The sequence below is a fragment of the Papaver somniferum genome, chromosome 11 (genome assembly GCF_003573695.1).
Source record: "Papaver somniferum cultivar HN1 chromosome 11, ASM357369v1, whole genome shotgun sequence".
NCBI lineage: Eukaryota > Viridiplantae > Streptophyta > Magnoliopsida > Ranunculales > Papaveraceae > Papaver > Papaver somniferum.
In genome coordinates this window covers 25,158,981-25,184,188 of record NC_039368.1, presented here as the reverse complement: position 1 = coordinate 25,184,188, position 25,208 = coordinate 25,158,981, and the positions used below count along the sequence as shown (strand labels likewise).

At 36.8% G+C, this 25,208-nt stretch overlaps 4 protein-coding genes across 13 annotated transcripts; 1 reads left to right on the top strand and 3 right to left on the bottom strand.

Annotated features, from left to right (window-relative positions):
* Positions 1 to 4,370: 4,370 nt before the first annotated feature.
* On the bottom strand, positions 4,371 to 11,187 carry LOC113323384 (iron-sulfur cluster co-chaperone protein HscB, mitochondrial-like). Of its 5 annotated transcripts, none has more exons than XR_003347559.1 (8): positions 10,826 to 11,187; positions 10,646 to 10,742; positions 10,473 to 10,562; positions 10,025 to 10,090; positions 9,726 to 9,794; positions 9,182 to 9,324; positions 5,112 to 5,243; positions 4,371 to 4,537 (listed from the first exon to the last, which is right to left on the bottom strand). XR_003347559.1 is itself a non-coding variant. In XM_026571677.1 (7 exons), the coding sequence occupies exons 1-6, from the start codon at positions 11,161 to 11,163 to the stop codon at positions 9,187 to 9,189; spliced, it is 798 nt and encodes a 265-aa protein (XP_026427462.1). In that variant the 5' UTR covers positions 11,164 to 11,187; the 3' UTR covers positions 4,875 to 5,243; positions 9,182 to 9,186. The 5 variants fall into 5 exon arrangements, 1 of the variants encoding a protein (XP_026427462.1); XR_003347560.1 differs by lacking the exon at positions 4,371 to 4,537 and adding an exon at positions 4,609 to 4,850; XR_003347562.1 differs by lacking the exon at positions 4,371 to 4,537 and adding an exon at positions 8,456 to 8,572 and having other exon boundaries at positions 4,875 to 5,243.
* A 114-nt stretch (positions 11,188 to 11,301) lies between these two features.
* On the top strand, positions 11,302 to 17,706 carry LOC113323385 (protein Simiate-like). 4 transcript variants are annotated; one of them, XM_026571680.1, is made up of 3 exons: positions 11,302 to 11,453; positions 14,750 to 15,440; positions 17,083 to 17,706. In XM_026571680.1, exons 1-2 carry the CDS (start codon positions 11,421 to 11,423, stop codon positions 15,416 to 15,418), a joined length of 702 nt encoding a protein of 233 aa, XP_026427465.1. In that variant the 5' UTR covers positions 11,302 to 11,420; the 3' UTR covers positions 15,419 to 15,440; positions 17,083 to 17,706. The 4 variants fall into 4 exon arrangements, with proteins under 4 accessions (XP_026427465.1, XP_026427466.1, XP_026427467.1 ...); XM_026571681.1 differs by having other exon boundaries at positions 17,070 to 17,208; XM_026571682.1 differs by lacking the exon at positions 17,083 to 17,706 and having other exon boundaries at positions 14,750 to 15,074; positions 15,309 to 15,601.
* Positions 12,262 to 17,087, bottom strand: LOC113323382. 3 transcript variants are annotated; one of them, XM_026571673.1, is made up of 10 exons: positions 16,917 to 17,087; positions 16,721 to 16,830; positions 16,329 to 16,437; positions 16,172 to 16,211; positions 15,843 to 15,932; positions 15,643 to 15,742; positions 14,223 to 14,362; positions 13,965 to 14,067; positions 12,902 to 13,599; positions 12,262 to 12,722 (listed from the first exon to the last, which is right to left on the bottom strand). In XM_026571673.1, exons 1-10 carry the CDS (start codon positions 17,050 to 17,052, stop codon positions 12,476 to 12,478), a joined length of 1,773 nt encoding a protein of 590 aa, XP_026427458.1. In that variant the 5' UTR covers positions 17,053 to 17,087; the 3' UTR covers positions 12,262 to 12,475. The 3 variants fall into 3 exon arrangements, with proteins under 3 accessions (XP_026427458.1, XP_026427459.1, XP_026427460.1); XM_026571674.1 differs by having other exon boundaries at positions 16,790 to 16,830; XM_026571675.1 differs by having other exon boundaries at positions 16,721 to 16,765.
* LOC113323383 lies at positions 17,519 to 20,362 on the bottom strand. The gene is made up of 9 exons (XM_026571676.1): positions 19,996 to 20,362; positions 19,755 to 19,864; positions 19,562 to 19,670; positions 19,431 to 19,470; positions 19,235 to 19,324; positions 19,032 to 19,131; positions 18,702 to 18,841; positions 18,464 to 18,566; positions 17,519 to 18,112 (listed from the first exon to the last, which is right to left on the bottom strand). Exons 1-9 carry the CDS (start codon positions 20,144 to 20,146, stop codon positions 17,765 to 17,767), a joined length of 1,191 nt encoding a protein of 396 aa, XP_026427461.1. The 5' UTR covers positions 20,147 to 20,362; the 3' UTR covers positions 17,519 to 17,764.
* Between the last annotated feature and the right edge of the window lie 4,846 nt (positions 20,363 to 25,208).

Sequence of the window (25,208 nt, the reverse complement as noted above, 5' to 3'; positions counted from 1 at the left end):
AATTGTTGAAGAATAAATAATTGAACTTAATGATATGAATTCGGTGAAATCCTAGTCCCAGTAACTCTCGCTTTTATTTATCATTTTTATTAAATCTTTAAATTTAATCTTCACAAGTCTTAAAGTTCGAATCTTTATTATTACAACTTCAAAAAAATCTCATCAAGGAGCGTGTGAACTTAAATAGTATGAGGCCCAAAAAAAGGTGACGAAGTTCAACTCCTGAAGAAAGAAAGCTTTAGGAACGAAGATCCTTCATCACTCCAAGAAGAAGATTGTCCATCACTCCGAGGTGAAGAGCCTCCATCGCTCCGAAGCGCAATGTGTTCATCGATCAGAGGAGACGAGACCGATCACTCTAAAATAGAAAGGACTTCACCACTTGAAGGTAAAAGATCTCTTTCTCCTATAGGTTAACTTTGATTGCGCGCCTCAGTCGAGTTCAAACGGCTCGCCTCTACTGTGTATGGATGGCCATTGCTAGAGGTTGATGATATCTCGGCAGTAAGTCGATGGTAGGTTGATGATACCTCAGTCGTACTCCTTGCCTCCGCTGTATACGGATGGCCACTATTAGAGGTTGATAATACCTCCGCAGTACCAAAAATATAGGTTGATGACACCCCAGTTATACTGCTCGCCTCCGCTGTGTATGGATGACCACTACCAGAGGTTGATGATACCTCCACAGTTTGGCAACGATATATTAATGACACCTCAATCGTACTGCTCGCCTCCCTATGTACGAAGACCATTAATATATGTTGATGATACCTCCGCAGTACGAAAACGATGGTTTGATGATACCTCAGTCGTGTTGATTTCCTTCAGGTCATAGCGCCTCTTCGGGACCGACCTTTCCTTAAGCCTCTTTACAAAGCCATCCCTACAGTTCTCACCTAAATACAAACGTACACAATTAAGTGAAAGATAGGCCTCAACCAAGCTTGTGTTATCCACACGATATACACAGCTACAACAAGTCTTCTAGAGCACTTCATATGACTTTAAACGGCTTCCACGTGCAAACACATGCATTCCTCCATCTAAATTCACAACAACTTAGAGAATACTAACACATCAGACGATACATCACACACAAAGGCTAGTCACGTCACAAATAGGGGGGGGGGGGGGGGGGGCGGTAAACTTAGGGTTTTGGTCTGGCGGTCTACGACAACGTGTGGGTATCAGCCTACCCACACAGAAAGAGAATAGTCGATTGTGAGGAGTCATCTTAGGGTAGACTAGACATGTTGTCTATCTTTAGTTATTCATGTGACCTAAGAGAAGGTGATGATCATCTCTCCTTATCGTTATCCCACCGACTAGAGATTAGGCTTTTGCAGAGCTATAATATACCCATGATTGGTCATTACGAACAAGGCAAAACAACATAAAATAGTTAAAATGACAACAAGATCTCCGCAACTCTCTCTCTCTTAGAGTCTCTTAGTTTGCAATACTCTGCAATTGAGAAACTCTAATATACTCTCTTTCGGCGTCCCTCCCTAGACCAACCCTACCTCCTATCAGCGACCAAAGTAGACTTTGAACGACCATCATCTTGGTTTAGGCGAGGACTATTCGTCATCAACCTCTCATTCTCACAATCGAACAAGTCATATTACCCGATTAACCCTCGTATATTTTTTCGACATAACACCTACTATCATACTTCGGACTAGAATGTAATTAGGACACAATATACCCTTTAAGCTATTAGTTTCACTAGTGATCTTTACGTCTCTTGGATCTCCACAGTCCTTCGTGAAGATTAGTGCTACCCTTCCTCCAACTGGAAACATATTTGATTTCCTTCAAATATTTTTCAATCAAGATAATGGAAATCTATTTGATTTTCGAGATCTCTAAGTAAAAAAGATATCAAACAACTAGCGTTTATAGCTAATTGATTAACTCACTCGCAGTAGCATGGCACCAAGAATGGAAACCATTAAATATGCGAGAAGTTTTTCTTGTAATACAAAAATAATTTGCACATGCATATTTGTAAATTACGGACTGCGCACAAGAAAAGATGGTCAAAAGACCCCCCAAAACTAGAATAACAAATGCCGGATCGATCGATATATTGAAGAAAGTCAAGTTATGCAAAATTGAACCACACTAGCCGAGTTAGAATGGATAGACTCTTCATGCATCCAATCTAACACAATTCCAAGCCATAAATAACTACATAGATTTCTGTCGTATAATTTTTATGATACCTAAGTCAACACTCATACTTCCAACAACAACAAAATCAGCTCCTCTACCAATTAATCTAGTGCTAGCAGCACCAGGGTTGTCTTTTACTGCACCATCACAACATATGAGCATTTCCTCTTCATTGGGCGGATGCCAAACACATTTAACATGGATAACGTGCTTAGTTCTTCGATAAGCTACTCTGAAATACTCCACTATCCACAGATCGTTACAAGAGATACATATAACCCCTCATCCGAACTGAGTTATCATGAATCAACTGGTGTATATGCATTTTAAACCTAATTCGGTTCATATTATAATCTTCAAAACAAACTCTATTCTTTGGTTTCCATGGCTTACACCTGATTGTTGAGTTCGGAACCAACCATAAACAGTTGTCACTTATTTGAGCTACAACGTTCATCCAATAAATCTTCTATTATGAAGCATCTTCCTCTTTCCCGTTTAAAAATGAAAACCCCTTATCCTGGATAAACCAACATGACACTTTTATTAGCATAATTAATGAAAGGATATCACGAGCGATAACTATAGTGTGGCCGACCCATCTAATTGTTGGACACTTACACAATGCCTCATACTTCTTTTAATATTAACTTATTTTGTAGTTTTATTGACTACTATTTCTGTTCCACAAAAACTAGATCTTTTAATCTAATTCTGGCGGCAAAAATTGAAAGCACACAATTTTTCCGGGACGGAAAGAATATTATGTCTGGTGAAACCACTTCGCTATTCTCGTCCTCAGATATAGATTGCCAATTGCAGTCTACTCAGATTCCGCTTGCTTACTAAAGATTAGCTTATTAAAAAAAACCCAGGCCCCAATATAGCGAGTCTATTAGTTCTTATCAACAACCACTCTAATGTCCATTTACATGTAATCTCATCTAAATTATGTAAGATCTTGGACCCACTCTTTCGGTGAGCTAAGATTGCAAGAACAGAAGAACTGCAAGCCCCACATTCTGATTGGGTAAATAGTAAACTTGTCGGTGGGTTTATTTCTTCCATTGGAATATTTCATAAATGGGACCAAACATACCACATATTCCATTTTGTAGGTCCGAAAGTGTCGCCAAGGTGAGCTAAACTGTGGGATATGCCATCGATTGCATTTACATAATAGTAGCACATATTATACGGTCAATAAAGTAGTTCTTAGAACTCCCTGGAGTATTTAACAAAAAGAAAGAAAAAAAAAAGAACTCCCTGGAACGCACATGCACACGATCATTGTGGAGCTGGACTATCTTACTTACTGATTTGAGTTCAAGAATTATCTCAATCATGTGTATTTTTTGTTTTAGACGGCTGTAAATATCTCCAACTTTCACTGTTAGTCTCTGAACAAAAGGTCAATCTGGAAAGACTGGTGGTATTATAAGAGGAGCCATTATTTGAGAAATAAGATAAGTGTAATTTGAAGATATAGTTTCACAGCATGGAATCTAATCTAAAGGGTCAACAATCAGAAACATAGTAGTCACTGGTCAGCATCAGAAAATTCAACACCTTCTATAACTTCGATTTTTTGTGGAATGCATAATAGCTATGGGGTTTAGATTGGGACTTGGGGGGATTACAGATAATTCCCCAGAACAAAACGGTAGTAGTTGGAAATTGAAAATTCATCAGTTTCTTTGGGGACCCGACCATGTCACTATATTTGTTCATTTCCTGGTGTGGTGTGTTACCTCTTTGGTGAAGTGGAACCCACTACTAGAAGCTTCCATTGTCAGATCAAGAAGCAGATGATGTTAACAAGTCCCCTATTCTCTCTTCTCATCTCTCTGAGATGTAAACAGTACACCATGTTTCAGAAAAACTATTGATGGTTATTAGTCTAAAACATGTCTGACGATGAGCACAGTGGCAGTTGATGTGGAAGAGAAATGATTGATCAACTAGGTCTAGCATTTGTCAGGCCACATCATGTGGCCAGCGGTTTTATTCCAAACTGTGGTGGGGTTTTGCTCTACAGCAAGCATCAATCTTTCTCTTCTTCTTGGTCTGATCAGTTTACAAACAAAACAAACATCCCAATTTGGAATAGTGGTAGAACAGGACGACAAGAACCACGTGCAATTCAACATTTACAATCATGCAGTTGCAACTTGAGATCTGGACAGAAGAGATGCTCTGTATTTCAGTATCCCGATTCTGCTGTTTGCATTAAGGTACAGAACATGGATTCACATGACAAGAATAATATATAAAAAGCTCATAAACCACGGTCCCCCCCTAACGAATATCCGAAGGAAGCCCAACCATCTTCCAGTCCCACTTGATTCAGAAAGCACTGCTAATTTTAGGTGACACATCATCAGCTAGATAATTACACCTAGATTAGTAACTTATTCTGAAAAATTCTAGACTATCGAATCAAGCTTAGAGTTAACCCTTTGTTAAATACGCAGCCTTTTTAATGAATTTTTTAAGTAGTTCAAAGCTTTAGAACATGCCATGTCTTGCATATGTTCTTCTAGTCAACATGATCATTCTCGGCCAACATCAATTTTGGTACTTCATCAGGGAAACCCCACTACATTGTGGGCATTCTGTGTATACAATAATATATTCGTCTGTGTGGTTGGCGGCTGCTTGATTTGCTCCTAAAAAGGAAGGATTACTGAAGCTTTTGTTATTTAACATGATGATCATATATTCATAAAGTACATGTTACTTGACATGCCTATTCTAGAGTCTCTTATCATTACCAAAACAAACCATCTCTACGTAACCTTGGATGATACGAAGGAAATCTTTCACTTGAAGCCACTTTTAAAATGCAGCTAACAAGTTAGGATATAAAATAATATACACAGAATAAAGTTCCAAATGAATAATCCAGCGAGATGGTAGTTGTGACTAACCAGTTGTATCTGAGAATGAATCCAAAATATAAATTGGAAAACTTGTCTGTCCAGCCTTCACATGAGAATTCTCAACCAGGTTCAAGTACATCTAATTACTCTTCTCGCAGTCTCACCATTCCACGCAACAAACTGCTTTCAGCCAATAAAAAAACAATTTATCACGTTCTTAATATTTCTTAACAACTGAAATTTTATTTGAAAAAGAAATTTCATTGACTCAATCGGGTATCATATACTCCCTCCATTTCTGCAAAAGAGATACCATCACCTTTTCATTTTAGCACGGAGGGAGTATAACCTAATAAGACAACCAATTCTAGAAATCTTCTCACAGAAGTACTATATACAAAGCCAAACTGTGTCCAAAAGAGAAGTCAGAGATTGAATCCTGGGTAACAATAAATTAGGGGTGTTTGTGTTATTAAGAATCTGAAAACTATTCATGGGTATATAATACTAAATTGCATGAGATTGCCAAGCTTAGGAATTTAATAATAAACTTTCTTGTACAGTAATGTCAGAGTTTAAAGGCATTCATATCTCAAACATGATGACAAATTTTACTGGCACTTAGATTCTGAGGCATCAAAGGAATAAAAACAATTGAAGCAGACTGAAACAAGTAAAATTCACACTAGTCAATTTGATTATCATACATTATCTAATAAGAAGACCAGCAAAAGTATTGTAAAGCAAAAACATGTATAAAGTATAAGCGAGATGCCAGAGATCCAAAAACCCGAATAATAAAAGACTAAGGTGGGTCTTTATGTTTTTACGAATCTGAATATGATTCATCGTTATATAATGCTAACCTGCACCAGGTTTCAAGCTTAGGAACTCTATTAATGAAATCTTTGTACATCAAGTCAGAGTGTCAGACATTTATATTCCAACCAGGGTAAAAAGAACAAACTTAAACTATAAATCAGAGCCCAACAAAGGAATAAGGACACTCAAAAAATTCAATCAGCCAGATCCAAACAAGTGAAATTCATACAAGTCAGATTTGGACACCATCAGCGTCTCTTTTAGGCATCTATATCCGACTCAAATGAACCTCACCTGTTTAAATCTAAGTTAAGTGAGTTGAGTATGACTTGTTTTAAACAGTAATATTTTCTACCTTTTGGTTGAGTCGGACGTTTGAGAAAAATGTATTCAGTTGAAATATTTGAGCCCGACGGTCTGACTCGATAAGCCATAGCCATGAGTTGGTTTTACATAAAAAATAAAAATGGCCAAATTGGATGTGCAGATTTTAGAAATCTGAATAAATGTTGTCCCAAGGATGATTCCCCACTTCCTAACGTCCAAATATTATTAGAAGCCACCAATGGCCATGATGTGTTCTCATTTATGGATGGCTACAGTGGCTATAACCAAATAAAAATGTATGAGCATGATGCTAGCAGAACTGCATTCCGAACTTGAAATCGGAAATTTTCATTACATGTGATGCCTTTTGGTTAAAAAATGCGGGTGCTATTTATTAACACGCTATGACTGCAATCTTCCATGATATGATGCACAAGCAGGTAAAAGATTATGTCGTTGCCAAGAATCGAGCAGCTCAATTGGATGTATTACGTCTAAAAATGAATTCTGATGCTAGCACTACCGTTTGTTAACTAAAACTACCTACTTATTTTTAAAAAAAATAATAGAGAAAACCGTCTGAACCAAGATTATCTTAGAACAGGCCATTTAACAATCGATAATCCCTCTTGTAAAGCATTTTCATTCTTTTATGGAAATTTTCAGTCCTAGCCTTCAGATCCTGAATCATCTTCTCGAATCTTACTGATTCCTTTGCCAGTGCTTTCTTTTCCTTCAGGATAGCAATCGAAGATGGAATTATGTTAGCAACAATAGCGGCACAGTTCTCCTTGGTTACTTCGAGTCGTTGACAAAACCAACTCACGTTAAACTTATGGATCTCACAGTTGGTTAACATCTTCTCCCACGGCTGCACTGGTTCATGACATTATGCAGTTCCCCATATCTTCTATCATAGGGAGAAAACCTGCAACTACGGTCACCAAATGAAAGAGCAACCTTTCACCAATCCCCTGGTAGTAGTACGACCGTATTTCTTCCAGATTTTAGTATAAAGGGCCACGTAACATTTGGATATGACAAGCCCTTCCACAATTTGGTGTTTACCAGACAAGGACCTTATGTGCAACACGAAGAGAAGACCCGCGTTAGGATAGTCATGAATAGTGAGACGAGATTCACTATCCTGACGCAGGTCTTCCCTTTGAGATGCACATGACGTCCTTGTCTCGTATTGTCCCGTAAACACCATATGGAAGAAATACAGCTAAATGCCTACCACAGGACTAGTGTAACGTTTCTCTCCCATTTTAGTGACTGTTGTTTCACATCATCTCCCCATGATAGAAGAGATGGACAACACGTCTCTGCATAATGTCACGAACCGTGAAGTGCAGCAGTGGGATGAGATGTTAACAAACTGTGAGAGCCTTAGATTCAATGTCAGTTGGCTTCGTCAACGATTTGACATCATCAAGGTGGACAATGCGGCTATTGTTGCGTAATTCCATCTTCAAATGCCATCCTGGAGGAAGAGAAAGCACTGGCGAAGGTTCAGGATCTGAAGGCCAGGACTGAAAATTTCCAGGAAAGAATGAGAATGATATACAAGAGGGATTGTCGATTGTTAGATTGCCTATTCTGAGTTGTGAATCTCGATTCAGATTTTTTCTTTTTTTTTGAATAAGTAGGTAGATTAAGTGAACGAATGATAGTGCTAGCATAAGAATCTAACTTAGAAATATCGACTGATTGTGGTAAAAACCTAGTGGACAAGAACCTAGTGGGCAAGAGCCTAAAGAAGAATGTGGTAACCTACGGCTTGGGTAGGACCAGATCATAAAGGACAAGTATGAGAACATTATAAGTAACTAGCTTTTGGGGCTTTATTAAAATGAGAGCGTGCCTGGCTAGGTTATACAGAGTAAGTACGGTAAGGAACTATTACCAAGCCTACCTAATCCATTTATAGCCCTTTTTATAAAGAGAGTTTGGAAGACTTTTGTTTGAGTCCACCATGTGAATTTTTATTAGCAATTAACCCACCCAATCATTTAATCATACATTTTATAACAATTTTATTTTTAATTTAAATAAGTATTATGGCCGGTTTTTTATCTTCCTGTTTTCAGTTCAAGTCTGCTCCGTCTTTGGTTATCAGAAAGAGGTTGTTATCTATTTCATTAAGGAAAAAACAAAAGGAAAAGCTATCTATCTAGCTCACAAAACCAGTGGTGTTATGGTTTATAGTCTAGGGATGGTTTCGTTCAAACAGCACATACCAGAAAGTCCAATGTTCTCCTTGGATAACTTCATTTGTTAACAGAATACTACTTCGATGACTTCTCCTGATTCTATTAATCTTTCTCCGTCGTCTTCCTTTCAGAAAAAGTTATGATCTACAATCAATTTTACATCTAATATTCATTCTTAACTTCGTAAACACTTACTTGGCAAAATCCAAGCTAACATGGACCAACAGAACAAAGGTATATAAGGACAAAAGTTTTTTGCTCCCTCTAATGCACACATGCAAATATGGATTCTCTGAATATGGATATTCTTCGAATAAAAGAAGATCACGAGAAACAATCTAACAGGCCATGCATGAACTAATATTAAAACACTTGCATCTTGTTTGTTTGCAGCTGACTCGGCGTCTGGATCTGAGTCAACCTCTGACTCGGGCCGAGTCAGCAGTCAGACCGTTTGTTTTGCATTTTGAGTCAGATCTGACTCGACCTATGACTCAGACATAACCCCTGACTCGGACCCATTTGAGTCAGGTAACAAAATACCCCTGACTCACGGGACCAAACCACTGACTCACATTTTTTGAGTCAGATGAGTCAGATCTGACTCAAAACAAACATATTGAGTCAGATCCAGATGAGTCAGGTGATTTCACTCAGATCCAGACGACTCAGATGAGTCAGGAGTAAACAAACATAGTGTTGGTCTACCTTCTACAAGATTGTTGAGATAATCTAGATTCACAGAAGGCTTACCTAAATCAAAGCTTCTTTACAATTTCGTCATTTATTCGATCGTAGCAAGTCATTCTTTGAATTGAGGTTACAGCGTCTTCAAACTTCTTTTTGTTAAAAGCACTCTCAAAGGACTTGGACCAGATTTCTAGCTTCTCTTGTACCTGGATTAGAAACAGAAAGAGTTACACAATGAAATCACATACAAATAATTAGATGATTTTATTGACTGGAAGTAAATCGGTCAAGAAAGTGAGAAAGACCAAATCCTAAGGGTGCTAAACTGCAAAAATCTTGTAGGGTGCAAGTGATCGCAGATTCACAAACCAAGGACTTTGCCGTGGGCAGACGTAGAGAAGCAGTGACTAGATGAAGGGACCACAATAAACTGATTCCCCAGCAGGTCCCTCCCAAGGGAAATATCATCTTTCAGTAAGTAGGAAATTAATCAAGTCCTATTGCAACCGGAGAAACAGCCTAAGTGATGCCCAGCAGGTTGGGACTATATTCAGTCACAAAGAGTGGTCATTATACAATTTATAATTAAAATAAGTGTCCACGTTACCTGACCCTGGATTTTCTTTAAAGACTGTGAATTAGAGGCCTCGTCAACTGCTTCCCTGATATCCAAGATCTGCAACAAGATCAGCAAATTCAGGCAAAGTTCAAAAAAGATTCAAATAGCTTAATATCCATCACTTAATAGTTAAGAAACTTAAATAGGCTTCAGAAAAGATGTAAGTTGGTGCAACCATATGTATAGTAAATGAGCCTTGCTATCCCTTGATTCAACAATATATAATAAACAGGTCATGCTCTCCCCCCTATCCTCATGGAAACTAAATTAGACTCCACAAAAGTTACCTCAGCTAGTAATTCAGGATCCGATACTGTTCTTTCTTCATCCACATGTACACCTTCAAGACCCAACTTTCAGAAACCAAGAGAAATGTCAGAATACAGCATGTTCAGAAACCAAGACCCAACTTTCAGAAACCAAGAGAAATGTCAGAATACGGCATGTTCAGAAACCAAGAGAAATGTCAGAATACGGTAACTACGGATATAGGGAAATGAAATCTTTAAATGGTACAAAAGACGGAGATAATATTGAATTACATAATGACTTGTGATAGTGTTACTTTTTATAACATTTTCCAAATAATTAGCCCTTTGGTTGATGATACAGTTCTCTTAATCACAACTAGCAAGACTTAGCACTTCCTTTTGATTGTACTCCATATTTAGTAACATCAAGGTCCTATTAATCAAAATGTTTAAGAGAATAGGTAAATAAAATAAGAATCCTTACAAGGTATATTGCCCTAGACAACGGCTTCCTTAGTGTTCGATAAGCATCAATTACCCGAGAGGACTGTTCAGCAGCAAACTCCTTTTCTTTCTAAAATAAACATACACAAGGATCAATATAAATCATAAATTGTAAAAAAATAAGTAAAATCATGTAAAAATGGTGAAACAAACCTCAGATTTCATATGAACCAAATCAGGATGAAGTTTCTTCTGCCAATCTTTATATGTTTTCTCCAGATTGGTATCCTCTATCTCAAACGCTTTCTCCCTGTTACAAATCCAATTAGGGCATCTTAATAAACAATTTCTTTCTACAACACGATCCGAACAAAACATAATCAACATACTTACAATCCGAAAATCTGGAAATAATCCACGGAAGTATGAACCGGTTGAACGCTTTTACAAGAGTCACAAGAGAGAAATGGTTTAGACACAGCCACAACTCCACAATTCCAGCATCTCCCAGAATTTTCATCTAATGAACAGAAATTCTTCCTGTAATTCGCCAGAAAAATGTTGCCATATGAGCTCTTAAAAACCCTAGATTCTCCAGCATGGTGAAACGAACAAGAAATAACTCTAGTAGATTGTAACTCGGGATCCAAATTAGTTGAAAATCGAGAACTTGAACGTAATCTTCTGCTTAGGATTTTAGTAGCAGAGACCCAAAGATTTCTTCTCTGCATTTTTTTTACTTTCTCTTCACCGAGTCAATTCGTTGTTATGGTAATACTCACTTACAGTACAATAAATACTACGGGCCTACTTGGGTGCCCTTAGTAATTGGTTGCCCGAAGAACTTTTATTCCCCTTTTGCAGCTTTTCTTTCACTTTCAAACTCTGGTTCTCTTCATTCTCACTGTTTAGGGTTTAGTATTCTTTGATGCTCATCATTTGACAGATTTATGGTGGATTGAGGAACCTTGAGAAAGATTAATTAGCCATGGATACAGAGGACTCAAAGATACTTTCACAGGTTCTTTTTCTTGTTTACATCTATTGTTTATTTTGCTGTCTAGGGTTTAAATTCATTAGTCATTGCTAGAAATTTTGTGATCTAAACCACCTGCAATATGTGTTTCGTCGTTTGGGGGTTTCTTTGAACATGTTATAGTAACTGAAAGAGCCTGTAAGTTTGTTTTGATGCTCACCGGAGTTTCAGTAAAAAGTGTGTGGCATGTAGTATGACAATTAGGAATTTGCAACCCATGTTTATGCAATCATAAATAAAAGAGTTGTCATGTTGCTCACCAAATCCAACGGTATGATTAGAGTACAAATCTGTGCAGTCAATAAGTAAAACCTGCTTCTCTAGGGTTTTGGATTTGTTTTTAGGATTCTGATGATTTAGCTATATGGATTTCTTTTATAGTTTCTTAATTGGTGGAAGCTATTATTAAATCTTGTTAATTTTCATAGTTTGTTGTGGATATTGAAAAACTCGATTGCTGGATCAGCGCGTTCTAGTTAAGGATAGTACGCATGCCACAGTTGACTGCGTCTTTGCGACCCTTACACATCCTATACATGTTTATGTTAGTTTGTTAACTCTTAGAACATAGAAGATAGTCATACTTCATGATCAAAGCAGAACTAGGTTAACTAGGGGTTAAGCAAGATGAAATGCCCCGATGGTGGACTTTAGTCAAGTATTAGTTTGTTCGCTCGATGAAAGTGTCAGGGTTGTCTCTGTTCAACCTTACAAAGGAATTGAACAGATTAAGTGAACATATTAAGCAGAAGAGGAACAGCCGAACAACAGAAAAAAACGACCATTTCTAGGCATGGTTTCGCTTTTGTATTTAACATTGTTTTCCATTCTAGAATGAAGTCGATACAGGCTTAGTCTCAATCTCAAATTGTTTCTCATGTGAGATGCCAAATCAGGCTTCTTACTGTTTGTTTCAATCGGCAATAACATTTTGCAAAGTAGGTAGAGATAAGTATCAAATGTCAGTGACTATAGTTACTATTAGGTTTACAGGGTCCTCTGTAGTTTCAAATGAGGCTGGCAGTGAAGTGTACGCAAGAATACCTCCACCTCTTTTTCTGGCCTGACTTCTCTCTTCCGTGATTAGGACTACCTTCATGGGTAGTGTTCACCTTGACACCAACTTCTTCATTATCCTGTGAAGGTTTTAGAGCTTCATTTTCATTGTATGCCAGGGGAACATTTTTTCCTAAAGGTGATGCTGGAGCTGTGCTGTTATTTTCTAGTTCTCTTGATGTGTAAGTTGGTTTTGATCTGCATGCAAGTAATTAGGGAAGTTAAAAAATAAGAGAAAGAAGAGTACTTAGGTTTTCAGATTGTAGACATTTGGTCAAGGGTTCCTTTAGTGATTGGCGATTTCAATGAACAATTTGTAAAATGTATATAAAATAAAGTATATAGCACACACTAACTCAGCTAGTTGATCTGGTTACCTTGAATTATGAGCATCATTATCGCTGTTAGCTTCCTCCATACCCTTACTTATATCATCCATTTCTTGTTTATAACTTATCGAAGAAGTCAATCCTACCTTTGTGTTGACTAATTCTGAGTTTACATGCTCTGGATTAACACATTCAACATCATAGCTACTTTGCTCTCCAAATTCACCTTTTTGAACCATCCCCATGAGATTGTCCAACATCCCCAGAGCCTCTTGCACCTGCAGACTTATGCGAATCTTCTTTTCGCTGCCACCATTACCATTGTATTGTTCAACATCTTGGCTTGTTGTACGGTGATGCATCACTCCTTCATTTCCCTTCAAGTCTGACTGATCTAGTTCAGTGTCTACTTTTCCATTTCCTTCTAAGCCTGATTCATCTGGCACAGTTGCATCTTCTTTTTTCCCTTTTGAATAGGGTTCATTCTGTTGCTCTTCAACCTCTTTCAAGCCTGACTGAACTGGCTCAAGTGCATCTTCTTCAATTTCAATTGAATCTGGTTCAGCCTTTTCTTCTTCTTCAATTTCATGTAGTTCTGAGAGGGCCGGTATAGATTCTCCATTTTTATTTTCGGAAATGTTCTTCAACTTTTCGCCGGAATATAGACCTTCACGTATTCGAACATATAACGGATTCTTTAAAGCCTCTTCAAAATCTTCATCACCTTTGGCCACAGAGGCAACTGTCTGAAATATCAAAGATTTTCATAGTAGATATAAGCCATAGCCTGCTATACTAGCTGAAATAGTTCAGCAGACTTAAAAAAACTGAAGTGTTCTTAGTTTAGTATATTGTTAGCATCTATTTGGCAATTCTGGTCTTTTCGGTTCTTATAATGGTCCTTGGAACAGATTGAACAAAAGACTGCATAACGATCAAAGCGTCCTTCAGTCACTATGATAATGTGGCGGAATTGACCTGATTTTGTCTTCTACTAAAAAAAGTTGCAGAATCAGGTGGCTGTTGAATTACTTCCAACTTAGATGGCAAGTAACAATTTACCACTTAGGATAAAAGAAGATGAATTAAATGTTGGTGTGAAAAATGAAACCTTTTGATAGAGCCTGCAAGTACCACCAAGAATTTGCCTTGCAATGAAATTTATAAGCCGCGCAGGAACAAAGTCTAGCTTTAAATCCATTTTTGCCATTGTCCTAACGATTCCTCGAACAAAACAATCAGTCATTATTTTGCTATCATAATACTAATATAGTGCTAAAATATTACGTCGTTAAAGTGGCTGGTGTGTTCATTTTGCATGGTTTTCAAAACTTTAATCGCCACAAATAAAAAAGTCTCACAAACTCACCTAAAGTAGGTTTTATTTGTAGACAATTTCTTCATTACAGTGCCGCCTATGATATCCATTCGAATAATATCTTTTGCTTCTGGTATCCCTTTGTTGGTAAATCCATGAGTTTCATTGGTAACTTTATCTGTGTCTGGTACCTGAATTCCAAAACAAAAAGTTCCATTTGCAAGTTCTAGTAGATGCATCAGTATAGTTACTCAAGTTTCATTATCTTAAGCAGAAGACAGCAACTATAGTATACTAATATATGCAGTAAAGTCGATTCTATGTTGTTCTTTAAGGTCAAAAATCATGTTTTCTGGGATGTATGTTTCCTTGGTTGTAACTGATACATATGCGGGATCTGTATTATCATCTAATAACTATGTGCAAAACATATTACTGCTGTGTATGGCCGACATGAATTTAGGTTTTCAGCTGTTAAATCATATCCATGTGTGGGCGTCACTATGGCAACATATATTGTTGCTGCATCCCTATTATTTCCTCTGTATTAATTAAATCGTTGCTGTGGTCTTGTATAGGCTCCAAACTGTCCAATGGAGAAGGAACAAAAGGATGAAGGCTACTTTGACAAAACCCAAACATTAAAAGATGCTGGGATGATTGAATTTTCAGTTCCATGTCATCGTCCTTCTTCAAGTGAACAACGCAAAGAAGAAGAACCACATGAGCTTCTTGTTCCTGATCTTTGCAGTCTCCCACTCACTCCTCCAACTGCAGTAGATTGCAACTTCACTTGCTACTTTGCTCCTGATTTTATGAAGCCGGACCATGATCAGTATGTTTATCGCCATCCAAATGGGTTGTGCGTAATTGGCTTGGCTTCAACTCATGTTGCTTTAAAAGGTAACAGAGTTAAGACCGTTGATTTCAATGTAGGAAAGTCTAATCGGAGTGAGATTAAGGTGTCGGGAAAGCGCAAAAGAAATGCACAACGTTTTGAACCTAACACAGCTTTATGTAAAGTGTCGACGAGTAACGGCGATACTTCTTATATAGTGAGGTGTTGTGTGAAAGGATCTTTGCTTGAGGTGAATGAAAGGCTAATTAAACAAGCTGATTTGCTTAACTCATCTGCAGACCGAGAAGGATACATTGCAATTATCATGCCCACCCCAACGGATTGGATCAAAGCCAAGAATCAGTTGTTGAGTCTTGAGGAGTTCAAGAAACTAAGAGGTCTTTGCTGAAACCCTTGGATCCAATATCAAGGTAACGACTGGCCTTTGGCTTCAACTTTATAGATTTAAGTTCTTGCAGTTTCTCTTGTTCTTTTTTCTTTTATTTTATCTCAAATTTTAGTATGCCCAAACTCATACTTGTTTTATGATATATATGGAGATAATTTACAGCAAAACAAGGTAGAAACCGTAGAATATGTTTGTTTTGACACATGAAGTTTAAGAGTACTTACACTGTTTAGGAGTCCAATGACCAAATCACCTTCAAAGTATTCAATTTCCAAATAGTGAACAATGACTTCTCTAGCTGATAATGGCCACGTAACCTTCATTCTTTCTTCCGGACAACGAGTAGCAAAATCAACATTTCTGAGGAAAATTCAATTGAAAAATTAAGGTATCAGCTTTCATATACTTTTGCTATTAGACGAACCTGGTTAGAGAAAGATGCTCGCCGATCCGAATCTTTTGCAACAATCTAGCTTCCGTGACTCTGAATGTTGGAACTGTGATTTGGGGCCACCTGCATGTTAACAGATTTTTAAACAAATTACCTATATATTGATTTTCTGAAACTTTTGATTTCTTTAAAATATTGGTATTATTGAATCCACAATCTGTTCTGTTCATTCGAGCATTAGCACTTAGCAGCAGAACTCTGACATCCAGGTATTAGATTGCTATTAGGTAATGAAATGTTTCTGAAATTTTCAACTACTTGAAGAGGGGCAATTTTCTTCATGAGCTCAAACAGTTTCTTACCATTTCTTATAGAGAGATGTCTCCCATGCAGCACATATACCTACAAATACACAATTTAGATGAATTTAAAAAAAAAAAACCAAAAAAATTGTACCTAGAATAAAACAGTGTCGTAAATGTGCTGTGACATTTGGTAAACTTTGAGTCTCCAACTTACAGACATCTACAGGTGCATCTGCATACCCTTCCACAAGTAATGTATGGAAGGGAGATCCTTGTAGCCCTTCTCGATACATGACACGATACTCATCATTGGCTTCCTTCACCTATCAAAACAGGAAAACCAAAACTAAATTATTTCCTCCTTTGAACTAAATGAACCAACTATTCTACACACAAATTGAGCTAACTATTTTCATTCAGACATCTACTCAGCTTAAACAAGTGTTTCACTGATTTAAGAGTATGTTCATGTGCTATTAGTGCGCCAGAAAACTCCATCCGCTCATACTTTGATGTTGAGTGTTCAATTAGCCTATGATGTAACGCCTATGATGTAACTGGAGATAAGATTCTTATAAGCTCTAACATTAGTATCATCGGACAAACCTTCCAATCACCAGGCTTATTATGATGATCTCCAGAAGCACTCCTCTGTAGATCAAGAAAGTTCTTTACCTCTTTAGACCTCCTCTCAATTATGTATTCGTTATTATTTTCTGTGTAGGAAACACCATAACACAGTTAGATGATTACTAAGCGTATTCACTAATAATATCATTTGACGAACCATGAGTTTTCTCACCAGATAGATTTGATGGTGAAAGAGAGAACTGTCTTACAACTAGCTTTTTGATAGACTCTTCATCTACAAGATCATTACATGCTAATGTTTGGTCCAATTTTTCACGAAACTTCGCCATTTTTTGCTTACTCATCATCTTGATCCGGCTTTTAGTTCATATACACAGACAACTTATCGAAATTTCTTGGAGAACCGATGAAGCAACACTCTGGAGGAAACACCGGAACAGTACTACTTAATGTAGTAGTAGGATAAGAACTTGATTGGACTTCCCAACGCTCTAAAAATGGGGGCTTATACTTAAATTGGCACGAGCTGGCAAGTATAGGCAGCCTACTCTATATAACGACAATACGTTCGTGGCACTCACAGAAGTTAAACCAACCTAACTACTTTCTTTACCATAATTGGGTGTACTGTTGTGAGGATCGGATCCTTTCTGTCCCATTATTGCACGTCTACATCTCCTTGTTGAATCAGCTCTCTCCTATTATTTTTGCGTTATGTGGAAGAGAGAACAAAGGTTTTCTTTTCATTATGTTGTTGATGCTTTCTTTTTTTTTCAAGTCAGGACGTTCAGAAGTCACAATAAAGAGAGAAAATTTGTAACACAAGTCTCTTTTTTATTTATTTTCTGGATAATAAGAAAGATAATTCTTTAACAAGACGGAGTACATATTATGATACGCAACCAGCACATGTAGAATTTTTTTTTTTTTTGGTATTTCCCCAGAATGTCAATAACTAATCAAATTTCTTGAAAATTACCATTTCAGAAAACACCTTCAGATGTTAGACACTCTTGTACCTGAATAAGGGAGTGCCTTTTTCACATTCTTAAACGGTTCTCATTCAGTGTGTACTTCTCCATTTCCTTGCAAGCCTAGATTATCTGGCACAGTTGCATCTTTCTTGTTCCCTTCTGAATATGATTCATTCTCTTGTTCTTCTTTCCCTTTGAAGCCCGACTTAACTGGTTCAGGAGCACCTACTTTATCTTCTGTGGAATTCTGTTCAATCTTTTCTTCTTCAATTTCATGTTGCTCTGCTGATAGGGCCAGTGTTGATTCTCCATTTTTATTTTCTGAAATGTTCTTCGACTTTTTGCCTGAAAGACCTTCACGTATTCGAACATATAACGGACCCTTCAGGGCTTCTTCAAAATCTCTGTCTCCTTTGGCCACAGAGGCAACTGTCTGAAATATCAAGGATTTTCATAATAGATAATATAAGCCACATAGCCTGCTGTACTAGCTAATAATAGACATGAATAACACTGAAGTATATTTTTAGCATCACATGGTAATAATTTGCCAGTTTCCGTCTTCCCAGTTCTTATTCTGGTTCTTGGAAAAGAAAAACTAGGCAACGATCAAAACGTATGTCACCTTAATAACAAGGTGGAATTCAGGCTTGATTTTGTGCTCTTTCAAAAAGCAGTTGCAAAATCAGGTGTGGCTGTTGAATTCCTTCCAACTTAGATGCTAATTAACAATTTAATACATTGGATTTGAATATAAATGAAATGTTGGTGTCAAATATGGAACCTTTTGATAGAGCTTGCAAGAACCACCAAGAAGTTGCCTTGCAATGAAATTTATAAGCCACGCAGGAACCAAGTCTAGCTTTAAATCCATTTTCACTATTGTCCTAACAATTCCTCCACCAAAACAACCAGTTAATAGTAGAGCTAAAATTTTGCATTGTTAAAGTGGTAGATGTTTGCATGCTTTTCAAACCTTAGTTCCTGTGAGTTTTCCCACAGATAGAGTCTCGTAAACTCACCGAAAGTAGGTTTTATTTGTGGACAATTTCTTCATTACAGTGCCGCCAACGAAATCCATTCGAACAATATCCTTTGCTTCTGGTACCCCTTCGCTGCTGAATCCATGAGTTTCTTTGGTAGCTTTATCTATGTCAGGCACCTGAAATTGAAGTTCCCAACCAAATCTCATTTACAAATTCTAGTATGGGTCTCGGTCTGTCAACTGAGTTGTTGTTGTTCTTCCTTTTTTTTTTCTTTTTTTTCTTTTTGCAGAATAACTAAGTATAAATTATATCCTATTTTCAGAAAGATACTGCAATTCCTCGCCGACATGGGTACAGTGTACTTACAGTGTTTAGGAGTCCAATAATCATATCACCTTCAAGATATTCAATTTCCAAATAGTGGACAATAACTTCTCTAGCTGCTAATGGCCATGTAACCTTCATCCTTTTTTACAGACATTGAGTAGCAAAATCAACATTTTTGGAATGAAAATTTAAGGAAAAACATTACGGTTTCAAATTTGTGTACTCATGTTATTAGGACGAACCTGACGAGGGAAAGATGTTCTCCGATTCGAATCTTTTGCAGCGCTCTAGTTTCCATGATTCTGAATTTTGGAACTGCGACTTTAGGCCACCTGCATGTTTTAGGGGATTGTATAAATGATAACAAATTATATTGAGTTGAAATATAAGACATTTGAATAGGTGCACATTTATGAATGCGCCATATTTGTATCTTACCATTTCTCGTAGAGAGCTGCCTCCCATGCAGCACATAAACCTGAAAAGAAATAAGTTAGATCAAAAACCTCTTCACTATCCATGAACGAAAGAGTGATATGCTGAAGTTATGTGGTAATTCTCTAACTTACAGACATCCATAGGTGCATCTGCATATCCTTCCGCAAGTAATGTATGAAAGGGAGATCCTTTAGGTTCTCCTCGATACATGATCCGATACTCATCATTATCTTCCTTAACCTATTAAGAAAAGAAAATCAGAATTATTCATTATATTACTGACAAGTAAGACCAGATAGTTTGAGTTTTTAGTATTGAACAAACCTTCCAACCCCCAGGCTTATTATGATGATCTCCAGAAGCACTCCTCAGCTGGTCAAGAAAGTTCATTACTTGTTTAGACCTCTTTTCAATTACGTATTCATTGTTACCATCTGTATGGAAAATATCATTACACAGTTAGAAATTTATGACGCGTAATTACGATTTATCACTAACCAAAAAAAAATAAAAAAACGAGAACAGACCAGATCAATCCGGTTATGTTATCAAACAAATTACGTACCATGACTTTTCTCGGCAGATTTTGATGGCGAAAGAGAGAACTGTTTTACAACTAGCTTTTTCATAGACTCTTCATTTACAAGATCGTTACGTGCTAATGTTTTGTCCATTCTTTCTCGAAACTCTGAGATGCTTTGCTTCTTCATCTCCATTCTGCCTTTAGAATACTATATGCAGCAGACTACAAACGTACGGAATTTTCTGGCAGATCAAGAAAAATGTATGAAATTTCCTGAAGAACAAATGAAGGAAGACTATGGAGAAAATATTATTACCAAGTACTAATAGTACTGAAGCAAAAACTACTAACTGTACTCTATAACAAACTGTCAAACAAGATTTAACTTTTCAACGCTACAGGTAGAAATGGATGTATAAATTGATGACGACTCACATTAAATCTAGGTAGTAACACTTTATACATTGACAATGAATTGTGGAACCCGCAGAATTTAACCCACGCCTAACTACTTTCTTTACCAAGATTGGTACTGGTGTGAGGCCCGGACCCTTTTCTATCCCATTATTGCATGTCTTTGAAGATCTAGGCCTCTCCTATTTTGCTTTATGAGGAGAGAACAAACAGAAGATAATTGTGACCGTGGATCGTATGGTTGGGTCATAAGTGTAAAGCTTATTCAGGTACACGACTAGGAAGAGTACACTACCCTATAATGCAATTATCATATTTCAACAAGAAGTAGATTTACTTCTTGTCTTGTCTCTTATTCTTCTTAGCCCTTCAAGATAAATTTTTATTTATTTTTTTGAGGCATGAAATTGATCAGTTATTATTTATACATTAACATTTTTGTGGGAGAAAAAATAACTTATTAGTAGTATGTTTGATTGCGAAACAACAGTCTATATAACACCATCATGATCAACAAGTGGAGCATCGCAAATTTGAAGAAAGTTGAAGACGTTCAAGGTTACAAACAAAAAGAGGAAGAATATAATTTTATATCCAAGTTGAAGAATGAGTACAAAAGCGAAGAAAATCAAAAGATGTAAATTTTTGAAGTTTATGATATCCAGACAATACAAGTTGTGAAGAATTAAGTGATAAAATCTTTCTTCTATGACCATATTAGTTTTAAAATAAACATGAAAAGGGGAAAAATGGAGAAAAATATATTTTATACTGCTTTAATATCTCTTTCCGTATTCATTCACTAAGGTCGTGGGGAAGAAGAAATATATAAAGAAGTGTCAAGTTGTTAGAGAAATGCTCGTGTAGCGCCTTCCAAGCTAACAGCTGACTAATCCAAGAGATTAACTAAATAAAGAGGTACAAAATATCTAATCATATACTTAAACAATCAATTAAGAAATCTGCTATAAAACTTAATCCAAAACTAACCCCGCTCAGAAATATATGTACAAGAACTTCTCTCAAATGATACATATACAATAGTCATTTTGTTTACAAATAAAATAGATAACATAATAAACATAGCAGAAGTTAATCAACTAGCGAACTCATCCCTTGAAGCTTTCGCTGCGCAACTCTGATCTGTCACAGAAACTGAAAGTGGGAATGGGTGAGCACATCATCCCTAAAAGGGGTGCCCAGCAGGAATAACATTTAACTTTAAAGAAATCATGAGCAAGATTTGGAAAACAATTCATGTTTTCCCAAACATCAAAGTGACTAAGTCACTGGAAATGCACAAACAATGTATATGGACAAACTCCTTCTTCAAACAATATATATTAGTGATGCTGGGTTTTTCCACATCTACATAGCTATATTGATGTCGGGTTGTTCCACACCTAATAAGCATAAAAGCTGAATTCATGTAGATATAAATGAAGGAGCGTATCCTATATACCACACGTGAAAATTCTCATTTCCCATAACAATTCATATTGACAAACATTACAAGTCCTTTCAAATTCATGGAAAGATTCAAAGAATCAACAGAACAATCGTAATACAAACTAAACAATGTATAAAATGCACAAATAGACAATGCATGAGTTTGTGAAACATAAACTTTTGTAAAAGAAACAACAATGGTTTCAAAAGAGTTAAAAGTATTCCCACCTCTTTTGATGACAAACCAAGCATACCTTGAGATCCACGATCCACCGATTCATCCTTCGAATCGATCGTTGTTAATAAACTAACTGTTAATGAAGACTAAGAATCTAGCCAAAAGGCTCACACAAGAATCATACAAGTCTTTCTAATGATTCTAGGCCCATTTTAGGTTCTACATCTTTTATTTATCTTTAGCATAGCTAAGTTTTACTAATTGAATTAGGTTGGTTATAAAGTCCATTATCTAAGTCTTATGAATATCTACATCTTTGTAGAAGAAGTCAAAAGCTAATTCGGACCACCAGAGGTCCAAAATGTCTACTTGGGAAAACTGCCCTAAGCCCAAGTCCATTAAACAAGCCCATTAACTAAATTCCAGTCCATCTGAGTCAACTAACAGTCATTAACGGTCAATGGGTCAACTAACGGTAAATGTTAGTCAACGGTCAAGTCAACAGTTAAGGTCGGGTCTAGACGACCTATCCAACTCGGTCAATGTCATGTGAACTGGTCAACTCAGGTCAAAAGAGAACCTCAGTGAGTTAACACCGATTCAACTCAGTCAGATACTGAGTCAGACAATAACAAACCCGAGTCAGACTGAATAAACTCAGTCAGACAGGCCAAGGGTTCTTCTCACACAGCTGAGGCTCTAACTCTACAACACTACTCAAGTTTAACTTCAATCTACACATTATATCAATTAATTCATTCAAATTATAATTCAAATTTCAATTACAATTATAAACTCTAATTACCTGCAACTGCAGCTTTAAGCTTTTCACAGCAACACTAATTGCAATTCTACAATCACTATCAATTCAGATTACTTGCAACTCTCAAACACACGACTACACCCCTATAACTGCAAGTTCAGTCCAACTACAAACCAACTTTTGGCATTCAACTTCACTACCACCTTCAATCCTGTAACAATCTTAGCTTCAGTTCAATACTTCAACGCTCCACATGAATCACCACCAACAACATTATCTCCATTACAAACAATCCCTCTACAATTGCACATAACTGCAAACCTTCTCCTTCCACTGCAACATAACAATTCGCAGTTCTTCCCAGCACGCATAACCACTACTTGCACCACTAATTGTAATACAACCATACACAACCACCGCCACATCCATACAAACTAAGCCCAATCTTAGCTTCACTACCATTTATATTCATTTTCCAACTTCACAATACCACTCCATACATACAACACCTTCCAATGCCAGCAGTATAATTCATCCAAGAATACAAATCATACCTCCTGCAACTGTATCCAATCTTTTTACTTCATCAATTCACTAAAAAATCAACATAAACCTAAACCCCAACTCCATACTGTTCAATCACAGCCACTTCAAACAGCCAACTAAGTTCAAATGGATGAACTGACCCTCTTTCATTTAACAAAACTAAAATATGCAACCTCATCTCAAATTCAATCTCATATACATTTCTTAATGAATAAAACTCAAATCAATAGAATGATTAAAGATTACCTCATTCACATATCCGACCTCTGTAAAATAAACATTCTTCACTGCTAACTCAGCTCAACCCCTCTCAACATCAAGTACCCATTAATTCAGTACAATAACTTCAAATCATCATTTCACCCTCATACTGAAATCTTCAATTCAGTTCCCAGAAAACCCTAGTTCTAATTTGGGCAAGAACATAAGAACCCTAATTCTGAAAACTCTTAATCAAACTTCTTCTCCGTAACCAACTTCCAAAATTAACACTATCACCATCTTCTTCACTTCATGTTCTTCAACACCCACCTTGTAATAATGTTTATATCTTCTTAATTCCTACTCAAATCGAAGTCCAACAGCACATGCAGAAACCCTGACTTCCAATTCTCTTCGATCCAAACCAACTTCTTTTGCATCACACAACCATCATCCCCTAAGTTTCTTATTAATTTTACGACCCCAAGAACCTCTCCCAGAATCGCCAAAGGCGAAGAACAGAAGAAGGAAGAAAGAAGAAGAAGAAAAGAGAATGACTTCTCTTCGATTCACACGAGGGGATAAGTCCCAAGGGAAACACTAGGACGCGCACTTGATTTTATAAGGGAGACACAACGTGTCTGTGTTGCATCAACAGCGTTTTCCATGAAATGACGATTTTACCCTTCATATTAAACCAATGATATCTTCTTCGTCTGATACCCGATTGACACGTTCGAGTAGTCCATTCTGCGTAAATTTTCGAGATATATCCAACCTTACTAATTTCGTACCTATATCGTTGTTAGATTAACTTATATTAATTAACTTTCGTGTTAAACTAATCGAGTTATTATCGGCTAAAACGTCTCTTGACTATCGCTAAACCAGTCGAATAGCATTGACAAGCTTGAAGGTCTTTACATTTTCCCAACCTTATAACATTTTCTTCCTCGAAAATCAAACCATCCTTCTGGTCTTCAAAAACTCCCCACCTTATATAATAATCCTATCTCTTATCTAAGCGCAAACAGCAAGAAACAAAGCACAAACCTATATGGCTTTCTACAACTAAGATCTAAAATTTGTAGTTCTAGGTTCAACGACGCTTTTTAAATTCTATCAAATAGGGAAATCTGATTTTTTCTTAAACTAATTTCTATTTTATAACTTTAGGTCTCTAACTTCAAGGAATAATCTTACGAATCTTTCTAAGTAAGGTTGAAGCTATCAGTTCTATAAAATAACTAAGCCAAACTTCTATGATCGGTCATCTTTGAATGCAGTTGCCCTGTCAAGGTTGGCCAATCCCAACAATGCCTTCCTACGAACAGAGAAAACACAACCGTCACTATTCCTCAGTGCAAGATTAACTAAGTGTCATTCAATTAACATTAATGAATCTCTAGTTTTCTATTGAAATTTATAAATTAGAATGTAACTGGTTTCAACCTACAATTTTTACTTCATTACACATACAAACAACCAAACAAACAAATCAATAAATCAAATAAATCTTTTAATTCTAGATAGTTTTTAGTGATTAAGATTTATCTCACAACCCAACCCAGTTCTAAGCTAATCTATTTTACTAACTGACACTGGCTATTCCTATCTTTTCCAATGTAAGATCTAATTATGAGCTTTGATACCAACATTGTAGCGCCCCCCCAAGATAACAACTGACTAATCCAAGAGATTAAC